Source organism: Embiotoca jacksoni, unplaced genomic scaffold, assembly GCF_022577435.1.
Source record: "Embiotoca jacksoni isolate LCO1_2020_lvr unplaced genomic scaffold, fEmbJac1.0.p SCAF_50, whole genome shotgun sequence".
NCBI lineage: Eukaryota > Metazoa > Chordata > Actinopteri > Embiotocidae > Embiotoca > Embiotoca jacksoni.
Window position 1 is genome coordinate 2,481,386 of NW_027185404.1, and position 20,439 is coordinate 2,501,824.

General features: G+C 45.1%; 1 protein-coding gene across 1 annotated transcript in view; it reads left to right on the plus strand.

Moving 5' to 3' along the window:
- LOC138211820 (intermembrane lipid transfer protein VPS13B-like) overlaps positions 1 to 20,439 on the plus strand; it is a 322,041-nt gene that overhangs the window by 271,538 nt on the left and 30,064 nt on the right. The window contains 4 exon segments of the mRNA XM_069171937.1: positions 12,896 to 13,051; positions 16,029 to 16,295; positions 18,041 to 18,124; positions 18,407 to 18,582. Coding sequence (XP_069028038.1) covers positions 12,896 to 13,051; positions 16,029 to 16,295; positions 18,041 to 18,124; positions 18,407 to 18,582 — 683 coding nt within the window.

Here is a 20,439-nt window from a genome sequence, read left to right on the forward strand (position 1 = left end):
CCAACCTCACATCCTCTTCTGCACTCAACAACTGACTGATTCATGCTGTCATTATGTACAGCTTGAATAGTCATACCAAAACTTTGGAAGTATCTTTCCCCAATCTGCTCTTTATCTCCCTCTTCTTCATCTCCTGACACCCTCCGATCATCTTCTTCTTCTTCTGCCACCGCTCATCACTTCAGTTTGATTTAACGTTGAATAACCACGTTAACCACGAGCTCAGTGGCTCCAGTCAGCTGTCTGCTGTCCTCACACCGATCCGACCAGCAGACCTGCCTTTCCTGCCTTTTTCAAGCAGTCTGAGCTCTTTTTAAAACCACAGCCAACTCTTGATCCTGTCCACTTCTCCACATCCTTTCATCCCCTCACCACCCCCCAATGCAGCAACTCTTCCAAGTACATCAGTAAACACTTTTCAGTTTGGGACCCACAGTGCAATTAGCTCCCTTCATACTGGGGATTCTCTAATGCTCGCGTAGTACTGTGTCTTTTCTTGCCATGCGCTGCAGAGACCCACCAGACACGGGCCAAACCCCGTTTCAGGCCTCACACCCTGAGCCGTAGGTTAGCGAACATAGCAGCGCAGCGTTCCCTCGACGTCGGCTCAGTCCAGGTCTCTCTTTCTTCCTGATGCCTCGACTCCATCAGCTCGATGACATCACAAGACCTGGACAATCTCTAGCCTTCACGCTGTTTTGGGGTCTCACTTGGACATTTGTGCCTTTCTCTTAAGAACATCCAACAGCAGCACACCGTTTCCCAACATTGTCCTCGTCCCTTTCTCAGTCCCCTGTAGCATTGTGTTTTGGTGTTGATGACCATGCTGGCCCTTGTATGGTTTGTCCTGGCTCTGCCTCCTCCTGCCTGTCCTGTCCTGTCCTGGAAGTGCTTTCATTCTTTTAAGTGCTGTCCTCACATTTGGGCTGATGGCTTCGGACTCCCCCTGAAACCTTCCTCCACATCTGGCCCCGGCACTTTTATTTTTATACAGTTCAGTTTGTGTACCTTGTACCTTCCTTATGTTATCCATGGTCACATGTCACGTCTCTGTCAGTGGCTCTGGTTTGACTCCGTCTGCTCTCCTGACGATAGCCCCCACCCACCCCCCCCCCCACCTCCCCTACCCCCACACGCACACATACACACACACACACACATTTTACTCCCCCATGCCTCTTAACCACCGAACTACCATTATTACCATCACCTTCCCCAGGGTTCATTCATCTCCACCTCCCAACATTGCCCCCGTTCCTCGCTTTACCCCCACCCACCCCCCACCCCCCCAAACACACACACACACACACACACACACATACACCCACAGATACATGGTGGAGTACAGTCTCGTCTTGTCCGGGGGGTTTGTGGCCTGTGGAGGAGGCGGTCCGTCAGCCTGTCCTCATGGTTCTGGTATGACTCGTTTGTCCCAGCTGACCTGTCCCCCAGGCAGTCACACACATGCACACTAGCCAGAGCTACTAATTTGCTGTTGTAAGATAATCCATCCCTGTTTCACTCTCGAGCTCCCCCTGAGAACTCACTGGACATGAGATCATCCTGAAAAGAGGCGGACGGGTAGAGAAGGAGAGATTGTGGAAGTGCAGAAGGAGAGATGGACAGGGAAATGTGAGAAACTCAAAAGGGAAATAGCACACAGAGTTGTCAGCGAGGATACTGTACAGTCCTACTTGACAAAAACAAGAAGACATGGGAAAGAGAAGCAGGGGCAAAGATGAGCTTTTAACATCCACAGATTAACTCGGAGAACTCTTCAGTGGCAGGACAGCCAAAAATGTGTCTGTTCACTATCTTCTCTCTTCCTCCCACCTTCCCCGTTTCTCTCTTGCTTGTACGTCTGTTCGTGATGACCCATCAAGGAGGTACAGATGAAAAGATAGCTGCGTGGTCAGAAAGAGACAGCAGAGAGAAGGGCCTTCCTCAATGAGCAGGCAGGCTGTTGTTTCAGCTTGAACTAAAACAGAGGTGCATTTAAAATCCTGTAATCTCCAGTGTGTCCAAGTATGAAAGAAGAGTGTTTAATGTGTGTAATCCAGATCCATCTAACCAGTGCAGACTTCCCACCATGTTGACATACCTTCCAATATCTGTCACTTCTCTCAGAAGAACACTCATGCGGTGTGTTTTCGTAGTGAAACATGAACCTGAGCTCAGGTCACCCTCGCTCTCACTGCTCCTCTGTGTCTCCCTCCACCGCCTCGTTCCTGCCGTCACTCACAGCCAGAGGACGCAGTAAAAGGCTTGATTGAGGCAGTCACGTCCTCAGAGCCTGCTGTCGTCTAACACTCGAACCAATTCACAACCGTGCGTGCAGATCAGACCCGCACACACTCACTGTGATACGACGTTTCCGAAGGCCTGGAGTGTGTCAAGCCTCTCGGCCTCGTCTCCCTCTTTCAAGCTCAGCATGCCTTCACACCCCAGCCTTCACCAGCCAGCATAAAAAGCTTTATGAACACACACACAACATCCCCATTTTTATAGATTTTAAATATGTTCTATTTGTTATGTAAAAGGAGGCAAATAATTTAAGAGTTATAGATACAGATAGATTAATAAATATGTTAGAAAATGTCAGGATAATCATCCTTATAACTAAATACTCCCACTGTAATTACCCACAGTTTATATCTGACACAAACACACTCACCGTCCCCACCCTGCTGTTTTTCAGGCTCTGGCGTGTGGTGTGGTGTGAATGGTTGAAATGTCTGGCTGCTCGGTACAGGATGCAGCCCGGCTGATGGAAATCCCTGTGGTTGGTGTGGTTAGGGAGAGAGGGGCGTAAAAAGCCCCCTGGATTTGGGAAGGACTTTTTAAGTGCCTACAAGGAATATTCCCAATTTGAATAAATTGTAATTTACTCCAGCAGCAGGCTTCTGCAGGAGAGCCTCCCTCTCTCTCTCTGAGTGTGTGTTTCTCTGTCTATATGCATGGTATCGGTCCATGCGTGTGTGTTTGTGTGCGTCAGTGTTGTGTTGGTGTGCGTGTGTGTGTTCCCAGGGGTAATGTGCTGGAGATAGCAGCCCAGGACTATTAGTTTGCGGTTAGATTGGCCGTGTTGTTGGAAGCAGGCATGACAGGGCGGTGTTTGGTATGAGAGTGTGAGAGAGAGACAGAGGAGAGGGAGAGAACATTTTTACATCAGTCGAAGGTGCGTGTGTGTGTTTTTATGTATGGTGTGTGTCCTATTACTTACTTTCTGCAGTCTAATACAAGGTTTTCACCTTAAGACAGGGTCATCATTCCAAATACATGTATTTAGTCTTTAAACTCTACTATATTTGGTCTTTTGTCAAGTAGAATGTAATATTTCACTGTCCTGACCTGTTGTTTAAGAAACACTGCCCTCAAGTGAAGTTGCTTTGTCATGCTGTTCATCTAAGATTGTGGTTTCAACGGAAACCTGAGAGAGTTATAAGCTGCAGGCAGGTTCAACCACTCACTGACTGATCAGTGAGGGAGAGCGGGAGGCCGGTGAGAGGGACGGCTTTTTCTTTTGTTCCCTGGAGAAAACCTCCACTTTATTTTTCTTCATCCTCTGAGCTGGGTTACATACAGAAGGAAGTCTGACTTTTTACCTCCATCACCTTAAGTTACAACATGGAGAGGAAAGTAACAAAGTTTTAAGGTGAATCTGTATCATAAGGAAAAGGAGTTACATTTTCATCATGGTTTGTGTCAAAGCTCGGCCTCGTGGAGAAATATGAACTAATGATGCATGAAAAATGTGCCCCCACTGAGTCATTATTCATCGGTCATCAGTGTGTAACAGTTCAGTCATTTATCCTCTACTGGCACTCTCTTATCATGTCCAAACATGTTGCAGGAAACAACCCCCTCATGGAGGAATAAAACAGAAATTTCACCATAGTGATTAATAAGGAATTCTTTGTCAAAAAGTTTCACATATATCAGATGAATTATTAAATTTGAAGATGCATTCTGTACTAGTTATTTGGGGATTTTATGTCTACAGCAACGAGATACAAATTGTGTGAGTCAGTCGGTCATGTGAGGTTACAGCCTCACTCAGCTCTGCACAATTCACATTCCTGATCCAGGAATGTGGTAAATGTCCACGTTGAATGTGTTTAGTGTGTTAAAATGACATGTTGAGTTATCTTTTCAATCAATATTTGGATATATACCGTAAACGGTTTCATCTCCGCGACAGCTTCAGGTGCTCAGGCAGCTCACGCCCACATCCATGTCTCTTGGTCGGGCCGTCACTGTGGGAGTCCTGGCTGGGTCTCACCAGACACGCTGCATCTCATCTGACCCAAACACATTTATTTTGGTTTCATACATCTGTTTTTAATGTAAAGACTGAACTGTCATGCCACCATTTTTCAAGGACGGTCACTGCACCTTCTGTTATTGGAAGTGTGTTTTTCTCCACAATATAAATAATGGAATCTTTTTTGAATTGGCCCACCTCAGTGACCGTACCAATAAAAACACTTCACTGTGAAACTACAGCCTGTGATGTAATTTATGATTTAGGACTGAACTTCATGTTAGTCCTTCGTTTTGGTTTTGACAAGATACTTTAAAACCAGTTTCCATCAAACTTGAATTTAAAGTTAACATTACAGGTATGTATCCGCCACATGGGCCTGCTGAAACACTGAGAAGAGCTTTTCTGCCACCAGAAAACACTTGAATTAACACCACATAACCAACTTGTCATTTATTCATCTCCCTTTTCAGGCAGTTCCTCGGTGAGATCCTTTTGCATTTCCTATACAGCTTGGACACATATTGTGATTATCACCTCAACAAGTGTAAAAAATTGATGTTTTTGATGAAGTCTTTGGGTGTGGTGTTTAAAACTTGCACTGCTGCATCTCTCAAGGCAACTCATTAGATCTAGAGGTCTGTGAGGATCTATCTGTCTACTAATGGGGCAGATAGTCTGCTATGTACATATTTACATGAATATAAATCCTTACACCTAGATGTCAAAGGTTCAAGGTTGTTTGATGTTCCCAGATTGTTCAAATTCAGTTCCCAGGCCACAAGTTTCTTTTGCCTGTTCATCCCAACATCTGGCTCATCTGCAGCTGAACCACCAGTTCACAAGATTTAATAAATATCAAAAGTATATCAGCTTACTGAGCATATTAAACAAATGGCTCTCTGCCTCAGCATCTAGCAGGCCTTTATACCCAATCTCCTGTTCACCATTTGTCCTCAGCGGGGTCAGGCAGGACAAGTATAACTGGAGGGATAAAACATTTAGTCCCGGCATAGCAGGCTTGATTAGAGATTAATACGATATGTCTCAGCAAGTCCGGAACCTCAAGTTTGTCTTCAATTGCGAGGACAAAGAAAATGTTTCAACAACATAATGTTGGCAGTAATTTTTGAAATCAGGGATTCAAATATTCTGGCGAGCGCTTCTCATCTTTCTGCAACCCACCATCTGGGCCTTACCCAACCCTTTTAAAACGATGTGCAACACAATGTTCTACCTCACGCCGAGATCCTCATGAGAAACAGTGAGAACCGTCTCCACCTTCACGACACGCTTATTCTTTTATCTCCGACTGTTTCTGCTCGTCCTTCCGAACTCAACCCAATCTGTAGAAGAGTTTGTTTTCTTATTACTGACATGCCGTGAGGTTTTTTTGGGGATTCCATGATGTGTATGTGATGAGCCATTGATCCGTCATGACTCTGTTTGTGTATGTACTGTATATTTGAGTAACTCCACTCCCTGTGTAGTTTGTCCCAGAGGAAGCGCTCCCTCTGACACGAGGAGATTCATTTAATTATCATGTTGATGAGAGCTGCGCTGCTAGAATCTCATATTTGTTTTTCTATGTAAATCTTTTCAAACTTGCCAATGTGTTAGCAGTTTACAAATTATGTTTTCATCCTATCCATCAAATGCTTGGCCTTGAAACTACAACAAAGGGTCTTAAACCACGGATTGCAGCCCAGTTTGGGCAACAGAACTGTTTCTGGTTGGTCTCCACATGACACAAGTGTTGGTATGTTTTAATGACCCTGGGCTGCATCGTGACAGGAAATGTATTCGGTTGGATCACAGTCATGTTGTACCATGATGTCAGTTACAGACTGAGCTCTCTCCCTGTGGTCAACGTCTTTCATTTAGCATGGACACAGACATATGTCAGTGAAGGTTACAGAATCAAATTGAAACAATGAAAGATATTCTAGTAAGGAGTGTTTCACAAGTTAGGTTAGGTTAGGTTAGGTTAGGTTAGGTTAGGTAGTTACTTTATTAATCCCCGAGGGGAAATTTTTTAGTAAAAGTGGGGTTCAAAATAACAACCCTGTGAACTACATTAAAATGCTGTTTAATGCATTTCAGAAGCATTAAATCAAAATAGACTTCAGAATCTATCTATCAGGGAAAATCTTTATCTCAAACAAAAATCAGATTACGATTAAACTTGTTCAACACAGCAAGCATGTTATAGTCACCACACAAACCCAAAAATCCAGGTGGAGAGTGTCTTTTGGACCTCTGCCCACGGCTGTTAGTCTGCACCGAGTTCATGTGTTTCCACTTGGTTTAACCAACCAGATTATTTTGGATACACAACACTAAAAAGGTGACAACAGGACAAAATGTCAACAACAGACAACAATGGAATAAATGTCTAATATAATACTGATTTATTTTTCCACATTTACACTTTTAAAACTTTTAAAACGTACAGTTAAATTAATGGAAGGATTCAACCTTCGAGACCAGCACCTGACCGGACCACCGCCCAGCTCTCTGTCACCCTGAAAGAGTTGCCCTTGGTTACCGTCTCCCTCCCTGCTCCATACAGTCTCACCAGCCTGCTGCAGTGCAGGTGAGGACTGTGTGAGTGTTGTGGTCCCAGTGGTGCTGCCCTGGCTTCAGCACCATGGACAGCACCCTGCTGGATGGCCAGTCCCACAGGAGCAGCACTGAGCTGCATGACAACTTTCAGTCAGGACTCCAGGTCACATGACACCCTGGGACCCAGAGAGCTCTCTTGCCATATGCTGTACCTCCACCATGAACGCATTTCAAAAGAAACAGCTATAGAAATAAACTCACATTTTTGTTGGCGTCATATACATAAATACTATTTATTAAATAAACGCATACACTTTCAAACATGTGTCTTACATATGGTGACTGTATAAAGGCAGATTCAGAGAAACACACTAATACACATGAGCTACTGGCACCAGGAGGAACCTTTTCAGTCTGAGCCTGATGTGGCGACATGTTTTCTGCATTTTTCTGAGCTTATGTTTCATTACACAATCCACCCTTCTGTGGTTCGGGGTCAGCCATGCTGCATTTGTTCTTCAGAGGGACAGCTTGTGGTTTCATTGCAGTGTAGCCGGCCTCGCTGTACTGAAGTGCTACACTGCATTGTACATTGCATTGTCAAACCAGTGGAGACACCACACACATTCATGTTGTCTGTAGTCGGACCACACTCGCTGGTTGTTTAGAGGCCCTTGAGTTGTGGTCGAGGTGCGGGGGACTTCGGTCTCCTCGTGATCAAGTACATACATCACATGTATGTGCAGTTTGTGTTTGTTTAATTGGGTTTGTCTCTATGTTCAGGTAGAGAGGATGGATGTCTGGGTGGATATGAGCCTGAACGTGCTTCCGGTGACATGATGAATGCCTGTCTGTGCTATGAACTGTATGTACAGAATATCGTTTGCATACAGGAAGTTTGTCTCTGCTGTGTTCCTCCCGAAGGTCATGGACAGCTTTTATTTAAACTTTTTAGTTTTCGGCTGAGACTCGGTCTCTGTCCTTCCAACGGTCCTCGACCACCAACTCCTTCGTCCCCCTCCGTGCGGTTTTTCAAACCTCCCTCCTCTCAGACAGTACTCCTTTTGTCGGCTCCCTTCATTTGGTGCAAGCACTTGCCGCGTCTCCATCTTCTGGACCCCTTGAGGCCCTGGATGTCTAAGATGCCTTAGTAGAAACCAGAGGGAGAACTATGGAACAATGTTAGTCAAGCATAAACCTCTTAACGTCTCCTCTGTCAACCACGGAGCCACACAATGCCTTCGCTCTGTACCTTCTTCCAGCTCTCCAACCGCTTCTTAGACTTGCAAATCTGGGCTTTGATGTAGCACTGCTTTGCTTCTTTTGTCAGAAAGAGGGAGCCAAGGAGGAGGACAGCATTGCAGACAGCTGCTAAAGCCACCATAATTCCTTCATGTTACATGGGTTAGCCCTCACTGCCCTGGCATGGATGCTGTTGTGTCTCTCTCCCATACTTTTCCTTCTCATACAGATTTTCTGTAAAGGACAAAGTAATCCATATTCTTTTGTTTTGTTGTCTGGGTTTGAACCTGTTTCTCATTTGTTCGGTGGCCAGCCAGCTCCCTGGTCCCAAAGTAATTTACCAGACAAGACAGGCCTCTGTTCCACATCCCTCTTTTTTTCATTTACGCCTGTGTAACATTAAATAACATCGACAGTACAGCGACTTGTCAAACTGCTCCTAAACTTCTGGTGTCTGACATTGAATTCACATGATTTTAATCATCATCTAAGACTTGCCACAGCGCCTTTGAGCCTTTTATAGGAGCTTGTGTGCAAAGCTACTGGTATTGTTTATACCTCTACCCCATGTCTCAATTCTCCTATTATAGTCTGAGAGAGATGGAATGAAGGAATGGTAGTAATGGGTAGACAACCAGTGACCACGGCAGCATTGTCAGCCCCTCTGTGCAGCATCCAGGAACGCTGATTACATCTCCACTGCGGACACTTAATGTGTGTTATGTGCTCCCGAGCACATTCCTGCTGGAGGACAATAGACGGATAGTGGTTACAGTGGCAGCAGTGACTGGTTCTGTCTGCAGGAGCACAAGGGCTGGAGGGTGTGTGTGTGTGGAGGGGGGGGGGGGGGGGGGGGTGAATGCATGTCTGTATCTGATTTTGTGTAATCCCACTGTTTGTGTTTGTCCATATTTGTCCTGACACCCACACTATCGAAGCAGACTGAGCAGAGTGTTTGCCATGTGGATGAGGTAACGGCTCTCTGTTCACCAGGACGTTCACAGTCACTGCTTTGGTTATGACTGACCGGTATCCTTCCGTCTTTTACAGGAAACCTTGTTGCTAATGACTTTCTCCAGGGACAGGATTAAGCAAGTAAACATGACATTGCACCCACGATGGAATTTGGTTGGTTGATTGACTCACTGAATATAATTTACGGTTTAGACGGGTGGGGATGGTAATTCTCAGAAGTTAACACCATTTCTGAATGTGTCAGTCCCATGTTTGGGTGCTGCATTTTGTTTCCATGGCGATCTGAAGTGTGGGTGATGGGATTTCAAACACGTCATGTGGTACTGATCTTGTGTTAAGACCATACATGGTTTGTATTTGAAATCGATCTTTGTGGTATTCAACGTGTTCCTTCTGTCCATCTGATTTTTGGTTTAGTGGACAGGTGTCCTCTGTTTCTTTTACATTAGTCACAATTTCAGCCTTTGATGTGAAAACATATCAGTGTGTCATTATGTGCTCAACATTCAACACCACCCGCAGGCTCAAAGTTATTTAACCATATTTCATTGCGGCAAAATCAGTAAGCCCTGTAGCCATAAAGTAATACTGTGGAACACTTTATACAAAAGAATATGTTTGCATAAATTGTTTGATTGATCTATCAGTACCGCTGGTCCGGTACAATCCAAAGAATTTGGATGAATGCTTGTGTTTTGTTCATGTCAGAGTTGTTATTAGTGATAAAGTATGACATAACCGTGGTATAAATTACTCACTATCAGCAATAGTTAACAGACAATATACATTACAAGTCAATCACAAAATGACAAAACTGCATGTGGGTGCATCCTTTGACTCAGTTTAGTCGATAACTTTGGTACCAAAGCTGGATCCTTGCGAAGTGCTGGAGTTCATCAACCAACCGCAATCACAACCTCTCCCCGAGGATTAAAGGGGAATGAAGACAGATTTAGATTTCAAGATCACATTTCTCTTATACTCAATAGCCAATTTAGGAAATTATCATAATTTGGGCTCCTAGTTGGTTTTGGACTAAAAATCTCAGCTCGGGTCAGGAAGAGGGATTTATCTGCAGATGAGATTAAAATGTGACCAGCAAGATTATGGCTGGTGTGTGTTGTTTTGTTTCGACATTAGTAAAGTAACACATATTACAGAGATATCAGAGATGATTACCATGTTTGTCTAAATAAAGTCTGAATAGTTGCTGTTGGCTTCTTTTTCTTTCTTTTTTTTTTTTTTTAACTCAGACATGCTTGACCTTTTCATACTTACTAAGTTGTCCAGATGTGTGTTAGCTCGGCACACTGGCCTCGTCTAACCGCCGCACACTTGACTCTCATGTAAAGTCCTGGTGGATATTAAATCATTTTTGGTTCTTGAGGTCAGAGATCTTTCCGTTAGACATGAGATGTGATGGTTTCTTTGCATGCCAGGGGGTGCTACAAGCACCATGAAACACTGAGTGAATGATGAACTCTGACTGCACTTCAGGTTTAGAAATGAGCAGTTTTAAACTGTCTCCCTGTATTTTGATCTGGATGTCCCCCTTTTAATTTGCACCTTGTCACCCACAGTAGACATAATATTACAGTCTTGTTCAAAACGATACATGAAATCAAATTTAGGTATTAAATTCTACATTCAGAGGTTATTCAGTGACTAACTTCAGTGACAGTCTGACCAGTGTTTTTTTTTTTACTTTCGATTAAACCTCATCCTTCTTCAAAAACATGAGTGTTGCAGAAGTTCTCAGGCCAGTTTTAACCCGTGAGTCAGTTCGACACGTCACAGAGGCAAAACAGCTTCTTATTTTTCATTCTTGCTGTCCTATGTGTCCAGTTCACGTGTGTCACTGCTGGGTTTTTTCGGTGTTTGAGTCAGAGTAGTGATGAATTCAAACTAAAGCGGCAGTTGCTGTTTGAAGTTTGAGGAGAGATGTTATTATGACTTCTCCCTTGAAGGTCAAATTGAGCCACAGGCGTGATAAAGTGCACGAAGGGGGGAGGGGGGGGGGGAGTTAAAGGGGAGAGAAGTGTTGAAATTACAAATCCGTCCTCAGATGGTGTCGAGTCGCAGCACAGACCTCCAGTGGGTTCGCCACTTCGACATTTTCACGAGAATTCCCTCTAATCTTGTCCCACTCGAAATCCTAAAGACTTGAGGTGAATACGATGAACTTAAGGTCGCTTTTTAAGTTGAATACAAATGGAAATGTTTCCATCTCATCAGTACCAGCTCACTTGATGAGAGTCTGGGAGCAGAAAAGCAGAAATCACATTCCAGTTATTTTTAGTTTTCCTCAACCCACCGTGATCTTTACTGGACTTGATTATAATGTTATTGCTGGTTTAGAGAATCATTCACTGCTTCTCAGCCCTCAGGCTTAACTTTAACCTCCGCCACCTGGCTGTTTACTCCATTCTGCCACTTTCCCCATGAGTCAGTCCACCGAGCAGGAGATCTGAGAAATTTAAGTCATTTCCACGCCGCCAACAGGGAGGAGGGACGATGCTGAAGTGAATTCAGGCTTTGATTAAGAGTGTTATTGTAAAGAAATCTGTCTTCAAACAGAGAGGAACGACTGCAGTGGAGAGAAACATAGAAGGTCCCGACCAGGGCCCCCCCATGCCCTTTGACCTCCGGAGTAATTTGTTTTTCTTGAAACAGATTGGCTAAATGTTCGGCACGTTGAAGCAATGACCCAAAGTGTAAATGTTCAAAAATGTTTTTTGGGTGTTTCGATGCGGTCGCTACTCCTCTGGGAGATCATTGAAGCTGTCCCTCCCCCACTGCCTGTCTCCTCTGTCTTTCTAGCGTCTCTCTTGACTCCCCTCCTCCCAACTGTTGTAAGTTTGACGTTGTGTTGGCCGACACGAGGAGTTCATTGAGGGGGAAGGTCAGCTGCACAGCCTCAGGAGGGGAGAAGGCTTCAGATCTTTCTGCGTATTTATGACTCTGCTCCTGTATTGTGACCATAATCTCATGACAACGCTCACATTGTTTGACAAATGAGCTTCCTCGTCACGTAGCGCTGAAGGTGTCATGGTGAAAAGTGGACAGAATGACCTCACTGTAGCACAGGTGTGATGGACACTGCCTTTTGTACTGCGTGTTTATAGATTTGAGATGTTTATAGATGATACTTTATTTATAATCAGTGTATTGCAATGTGTCTATTGTGAAATGGAGTAAAGAAATGAACACAGCGGCCTTCAGACTGTCTGCGGGTACAGATGTCTTAGAAAACATCCCTCCTTGCATATTTTCAGCCCCTCCGCCACGTCGAGGCCCTCAATACAAGGAATTATGTGGAAAACGGTTGGAAAATTGTCACCGCTGTAGAGTTGTTTAAATGTCAAAAGACGGGACAGTGTGTGTTTACGGCTGTCGTCCTGACTGTGTGTTTACATCCCGCCACACACATGGATGGGCTCCACAGTGAAGGGAAGGTCGACAGCCAAACTGTGTGCCTCTTATTTAGATGTGTGGAGAAGAAAAGAGTCCTCCACATCCCACCGCACAAGTACACACACACACACACACACACACACACACACACACACACACACACAGCCATAATGATCTTCCACATCAGCTGTTTTCCACCAGCCAGTTTATTGTGTGCGACCTTCATTTTCTACTTCCAACAGCAGCAAGTCTGTTCAGCACCAGTAAACAGGATCTTTGTTGTTCTTCTCCCTCCTCCTACCAAAACCCTCTAAACACAGAGTCCTGTTGTTTACTTGCCTTTTGCCTGGGGTAAATAAAGGGGCAAGAAGACTAACCTCTGATGTCTGGTGTCCTCTGTCTCTGTGTTTGTGTGTGTATCCTGCTCCTCTGCAGCTGCTGCACATCTGTATCGAGGGATGGGGGAACTGGCGCTGGTCGGAGGCCTTCAGCGTGGACAACATAGGGACTCTACTGAGGACCATCCAGTACAAAGGACGCACCGCCTCACTCATCATCAAGGTCGTGCAGCTCAATGGTGTCCAGAAACAGGTAGTCAGTTCTTACCGATTTACTGTTTCTGTATTTGTCACATTCTCACACAAAAAATCTGAAATAAAAGCTAAAGTATTAAAGAAAAGAACAATTCACCTTATTTACATTCCTGAAAATACCATTTTTAATGTCTACCTAGACACAATACTTAAGATTTAAGTATGAAAGCATTACGTTTGATGTCGCCAAAGGCCCACTGGCTTTTTCCAGAGCTTTCAGCTTCTCCTGATTGTCTTCACCAGCAGACGAGATTTGCTCAGTTGTCATGGAGTTATCATTTCTGGTGTTTCCTGACTTACAAAGTTCTACATTTTACATTTCTAGCTGCATCAGGGTTCATCAGAATAGTCGTAAGCTAAGCTTTGTAGTCAGCTTAAGTGATATAACCAGAGATAATTAAGAGCATTACCAACCACAGATTTAATTTGCAGAAAACCCCAGTCATAAGACTCACATTACTGGCAACACTTTATAATTGACAATTGAAAAATTATGGTACAAATACACCACAGCAATAAATTAGAGTCAAAGTTGTCAACACAATCCAGAATGCAGGCGTCCTGCAGATCATCTGGCTACTAACCTGTAAACAGTCTGCAGTGGAAGCAGGAACATGTTTGGAACCAAAGCTTACCAACTTTAAATCATCCAAGAATAAAATGTGCCCCATCTCTCCTAAAAGAAGATCACAGGAAATCACAAACCAGCATAAACTAAAACATAAACCAACCTATTTTTCTGCAGGGATGAATCATGTTTTGAATTTTTCCACATATACAAGAGGAGTCGCTGTATTCCTGAAAATGCAGAGATGCCCTCAGATTATGGCCGTGACACGTTGTTATGTAAACAGTGTCGAGTGTCACACGTCTCCCTCTCATCCTGCAGACAAAACACACTCGGCTTCTCACATTCCTTCCTCCGTCTGTCTCAGACTTTGATTACATCTTGTTTCCATTGGATCCAATGATAGAGTATGAGCGTTGGTCACATCCAATTCACAACAGAAAGCCTCAGACTGGGACAGCAGATGCCACTACAGAGGAAGCCGTGAGCGGACGGACCTCAGCTCGTGTTCTCTGGGTCGGGGTGGAGGGTGACACGCTGCTGTCCTCCTCCTCTCCGAGACGGAAATAGAAGAGAAGTGAGACACAAAGTCAACTTTATTGTCAATCCACCATATGACATACAGAGAGATTGAAATATTGTTCCTCACAGTCCCACGCTGTGTAAAAATAAAAAGATAAAACAAGAAAAGTATAAATACGTAACAATAAAACAGACAGCAACCACAGTGACGCTTGACTGCAGTATATTTAAGTACAATGTGGGTCCATAGTGTAAAGAGTGTACCTGAGTCTCTTTTTACAAAGTGCTGCAGCTGGATATGTGGTGTGTTTGTGTGATGAAGGGAGAGGGGTGAGGGTGGGGGGCAATATTCAGACCTCCTGGGTGAAGGGGGAGAGAATTGAGAGAGGGGAGCATCCTGAAGGCCTCATGAAGCTGCTCCTCAGTCTGGAGGAGGTGACAGATGCACCTTGGTGCATCTGAGCTGCTACTGACAATCACTATCTGATCAATTCATCTGTTGAATATTGTTTGATCAGTGATTGATCATTTCAACCGTAAAATGAAAATAGTGAACAAAGCAGTGCTGTGAGACTAGATATCATCTTCCATTTTGGATATTGAGATATTGTGATATGACATTTATAACTGGTATCTCTTACCTAGTTTTAAAGGCTTCACTTATTTTCTGAACTCACAGACGGTTCTTCTTTTTGACTTTAATATTGAGGTGTTTGATTTTGTCCATATCGGTCAGCTCTAGAACAAAGCTGGAAATTGCTTGCATTACCAAAAAAGTATAAAGTTTACAATGATATTGAAGAGAATAGAAGACATTACAACCTTTTTAATTCTCTCTCAAAATGAATTGTTCTCTTTCTCTAGAAAGCGTGTTATTGTTTGTGTTCATTCTTTCGGCTCGATGCTGACGTGACAGCGTGTCTGTGAATGGGTATAAAGAAAGGAAAGATTTTCTCCAAAATTACTGTCAGCCAACACACAGCCATGCACATGCATGTGCACACACACACACACACACACACACACACACACACACACACACACACACACACTCACTCACTCACTCTAAGAGAGTGGTGGAAACAATCAGTTGTTCGTCCAATTAGACGTGTCGGTCAGAGATGAGAGCTCCCTGGTGGCCGTGGCGTCGCTGTGCGTTTGTTTGTGTGATTTGAGTTCGTACAGATTGTCTGTATCGATGCCACATGACGTCAGAGGGTGTGTGTCTGTGTGCATGCTGTGTGTGCGGTGCATTGATCGACAGTGACCTTAGAAAGCTTTCAGACCATGAAGAAGCAGTCGGGCCTCACAGAGAAACCCTTTAAAGTATAGCAGGCAAAGTCGAACTTTACGTTTTATGACTTCACCGTCCTCAGACGTTTGATTTCGAGGACCGCTGACCTTTTCCACAGAACATTTGATGAATTTCCCCGGTACAGTAAAATGAGTAATCCAATCCCATTTCTTGACTTGATGCTTTCCCTTTGAATTTGAATTTTTCAGGGTGTCAGTCTGCTTCTATAACAGTACGTGTGATGGTTAAACAGCTTCTGATGGCACTACTGGGCTTGTGTCTCCTCATGTACACATGTTGCATATTCCCACACAGTATACTTGGTTCTTTATTCTTGTTCTTTGTTTTACAGTCCCTGATTTTCCCCTAACATCCCTTCCTGTATTGTTTTGACACCGGTGACATCAGCGTGTGAACTGACCCTTTAAGTGTACAGCTTAAGCTTCTTTCTTAGTGCTGAACACAGGAGCATCTGCTTCAACTTTAAAAGATCCCAGACACCAGGACAGATCCGTGTGTGGAGCCTCCTACATGGGAAGAACAGTTTTATCTCTAACTGGGACATTTCTCCCGTGTGACCAACTTCTCCAGGTGATAATCTGTGGCCGGCAGGTGATGTGCAGCTACCTGAGCCAGGACATCGAGCTGCGGGTGGTGCAGCACTACGTGGGCCCCGACAGCCAGACGGTGGTCCGGGAACACTGTGACTGCCTGGAGGCCGGAGCCAAGCTGCCCTCCTATGTGCTGGAGGATGCAGAGATGACGGAGCTGTGTGTGAGGGCCCGGGGAGACGAGGACTGGTCTCAGGACGTCCAGCTGGAGAGGAGGGACAAAGGCAGCAGCAGCTCTGTTGTACAGGTACAATACAAACAGCGTTGGCTACACAACATGAAAGGTTTCCCTCAGACCTGTCCATGGGCTTTTTATAGTTCTAGGCTACATTAGTGATATTAAATATAATTTTTTAAAGGATATCTTTGATGTTTTTAAATCATCTTTGTATACCAACAAACGGATTCAATTCAAGTTGTTGGATGTGCTCGCCAGACAAACACTGACAGACACACACATTGCACACACCACCACTTCTAACCCGTGTTTGGAGCTGGTGACTGGACCACCAACTGTGAGCAGGTCCTCCTCTCCTGGGTGGCCACGGTGGCACAGCTTCCATGTTGCTCCTCGCTGTTACAAAACAGATTGAGATCTTTCCCTCAGATAGGCTTACAAAGGCTCTCCGACCCAGAACCCAACTCTGTTGAGAGGTAGGAAATACAGTTTATGCTCTCTCATAACAACGCTAACCATAGACAGGAAACACTAGCTGATATGTGGGCACGGGGAACGGCTTTGAAGGCACTTTCACACTACTGGATTAACGCCAGCTCCATCCCTGCTGGTGCTGCTCTCCTTCTCTTTTCTTTCTTTCTAAGCCTCATGCTGTTAACAGCGAGCCGTACTACCACTGCAGCTTCTGTGTGTGGCTCTGAACATCTCTGATACCACTCCAACCTCTGCTGTTATCTCTTCTCTTAAGATCAGCCATTCATTACACATATGGAGGCTTGGCTCTGAATGAGAGCTAGTAGCTGGGTCCTCAGATCTCTCTATCTCTGTCTGTCTCCTGCTTTTTTCACTCTCGTTTCCTCCCTTTTCCTTTGCTCTCTTGCCCAGACACTGGTTCATTCATTTATCTTGTAGTTGTTAACTCCTCTTCTTTCTGTACTTCATCATCTGGCATCGAGCTTGTCCACCTGTCCTTCCCTCTGATCCCTCTCCTGTTGATGTCTTTTGTCTTCCTCATCTATCTGTATTGTAATCCATCTAAAGTAACTCCTCTTCCATACCTCACCTTCTTCCTCCTTAAATCTTTTCAAACATCTTTTTTGGCCCTTTTACTTTTGACAGAGCACAGGAGGTCATCCTGACCTTTTCCCAGTGCTGAGTGTTTTTAGTGGATCAGGCCTAAAGAGAAGCTTCAGTCCCTCATCAGCCGGGCTGTATATTAAAACTAGACATCCACTCTGTCTCGGAGCTCCACTCTGCTGTCCCCACCAGTAAATGACGTCCCCAGTCTGTCATAAACCAGGCCACTTGTAATGTGCCTTGGCTTTAATGAGGAGCGAGGAGTAAATGGGACAAACACCAGTGACACATTAAGAGCACTCAGCCTTCGTCGGGCACATTCTCAGCCTTTAAATCTTGCGAAGATTTAATAGCCTGTAATGGCCCATTATGTGGCAGTAACAGTTGTCAGTCGCTTTTGCCATAATATTGTGTTTATGTACGATTTTTAGGACAGAACACGATGATGCATTACTGATGCAGGCAATAAACATCCTGTCGGGATCGAGGCAGCGAAGGCATGTCAGATATCCATATTTTACATCCTGACCACAAACCAATACAACGAAGTCGCCTTTGAGTGACCTTGATCGACCTGAACCCTTTATGATAATATAGACAGTACAAGTATGAGAAATACTCCATCCTCCACAGTATAGAGTGGCTTCTGTATTAATGTCTTCTGATAAGTGTTGAGTTGGACCGTTGGATGAATCAGTAATGACTCCAGTGCTAACAGCCGGTTTGTCTCCTCTCAGGTGCCTTGTTCCAGCGGCTCTTTGCTGTATGTCTGGTGCACGCTCATCACTATTGAACCGGACTCTCACATGCAGCAGAGAGTGGTGAGTAGCCCTCACACACACTGTGGTGATGTCCACGTTGGGACACAAAGTTCTGTTGGTTATGGTGTTGCAGTTACAACAACAATCTTGACATCACTCACACGGATTAAAAGCCAACTGTGTATATACTGCAGAGTGATGACTCTGCAGTATGATTTGGTTTGTCCACCTCTTGCTACTTACTGACAGCTAAATTATTGATCCTCTTAGATCAGTTAACTGTTCTCACTGGTTTAACTCTTTACTCTCTGATGACTGGCCTCTATGATGTCTGCGTTTCAGGTGGTTTTCAGTCCACTGTTTGTCATGAGAAGCCACTTGCCAGATCCACTAATCGTCCACATCGAGAAAAGGAGTCTAGGACTGAGAGAGAGCCAGCTGATCCACGGACGGGGCCACCAGGAGCCGCTGTTAAACACCGAAGCCGACCTCACCCACCACCTCACGTTCCAGGCCAGGTCAGAAAAACAGATTTAAAAAAGAGCAAAATGTCACTGGGCCACGACACACTGGTTCATCGACTACGTGGTGGTGCCCATCATGGACAATAACATGCCACATGTAAAGGGTTAGATAGATCTATAAGATAGTACTAATTATCTCACCTGTAGGACCAAGTACGAACATCCACATAACCCACAACACACTCACCTCTCTGCACACGACGCAGTACATGAACACATGTAATGATGGAGGCAGGCACAAAGCTTCCTGACCAGCAGGACGTCCTCGGTGGAGTGTCCCGTACTGTATTACATCATCAGCAACCAGCTCACACAGCTGTCAGAAAGACAGTCGAACTGAGAATCTTCTGTAATGTTTTTTTATACCTCCGTTTCACAGAAAGAAAGAGACACTTACTTAAGACCCTCTCACACCACATTGTGGTCTGTGTGAGCCAGTATGAAGACATGATCCAGGGGAATCCACGCACATTTCATGGGAACAGGAAGCCAGCTTGGCAGCAGCTGAGTCACAGTTCTGATTCCAACATGTCAGGTTGGACCATAATTACACCTCGTTTAGATGGAGGCCCTAACAGAGAGCAGGTGTTTGGCCCAGTAGTGGTTTTGTGTTCGCCCGTATGTGTGCATGTGTCAGTAGTGTGTGTGCGTGTGTCAGTAGTGTGTGTGCGTGTGTGTCAGTAGTGTGTGTGCGTGTGTCAGTAGTGTGTGTGCGTGTGTCAGTAGTGTGTGTGCGTTTGCGTGTGTCAGTAGTGTGTGTGCGTGTGTCAGTAGTGTGTGTGCGTGTGTGTCAGTAGTGTGTGTGCGCGTGTCTGTGTGTGTGTGTGTGTCAGTAGTGTGTGTGTGTCAGTATTGTGTGTGTGTGTGTGTCAGTAGTGTGTGTGCCTGTGTGTCAGTAGTGTGTGTGTGTGTGTGTGTGTGTGTGTGTGTGTCAGTAGTGCGTGTGCGTGTGTCAGTAGTGTGTGTGCGTGTGTGTCAGTAGTGTGTGTGCGTGTGTCAGTAGTGTGTGTGCGTGTGCGTGTGTGTCAGTAGTACGTGTGCGTGTGTCAGTAGTGTGTGTGCGTTTGCGTGTGTCAGTAGTGTGTGTGCGTGTGTCAGTAGTGTGTGTGCGTGTCCGTAGTGTGTGTGCGTGTGTCAGTATTGTGTGTGCGTGTGTGTCAGTAGTGTGTGCGTGTGCGTGTGTCAGTAGTGTGTGCCTGTGTGTAAGTAGTGTGTGTGCGTGTGTCAGTAGTGTGTGCATGTGTGTCAGTAGTGTGTGTGCGTGTGTCAGTAGTGTGTGTGCGTGTGTGTCAGTAGTGTGTGTGCGTGTGTCAGTAGTGTCTGTGCGTGTGTGTCAGTAGTGTGTGCGTGTGTGTCAGTAGTGTGTACGTGTGTCAGTAGTGCGTGTGCGTGTGTGTCAGTAGTGTGTGTGCGTGTGTGTCAGTAGTGTGTGCGTGTGTGTCAGTAGTGTGTGCGTGTGTGTCAGTAGTGTGTGCGCGTGTGTCAGAGGTGCGTGTGTGTCAGTAGTGTGTGTGAGTGTGTGACAGTAGTGTGTGCGTGTGTCAGTAGTGCGTGTGCGTGTGTGTCAGTAGTGTGTGTGCGTGTGTGTCAGTAGTGTGTGCGTGTGTGTCAGTAGTGCGTGTGCGTGTGTGTCAGTAGTGTGTGCGTGTGTCAGTAGTGCGTGTGCGTGTGTGTCAGTAGTGTGTGCGTGTGTCAGTAGTGTGTGCGTGTGTGTCAGTAGTGTGTGTGCGTGTGTCAGTAGTGCGTGTGCGTGTGTGTCAGTAGTGTGTGTACGTGTGTGTCAGTAGTGTGTGCGTGTGTCAGTAGTGTGTACGTGTGTGTCAGTAGTGTGTGCGTGTGTCAGTAGTGTGT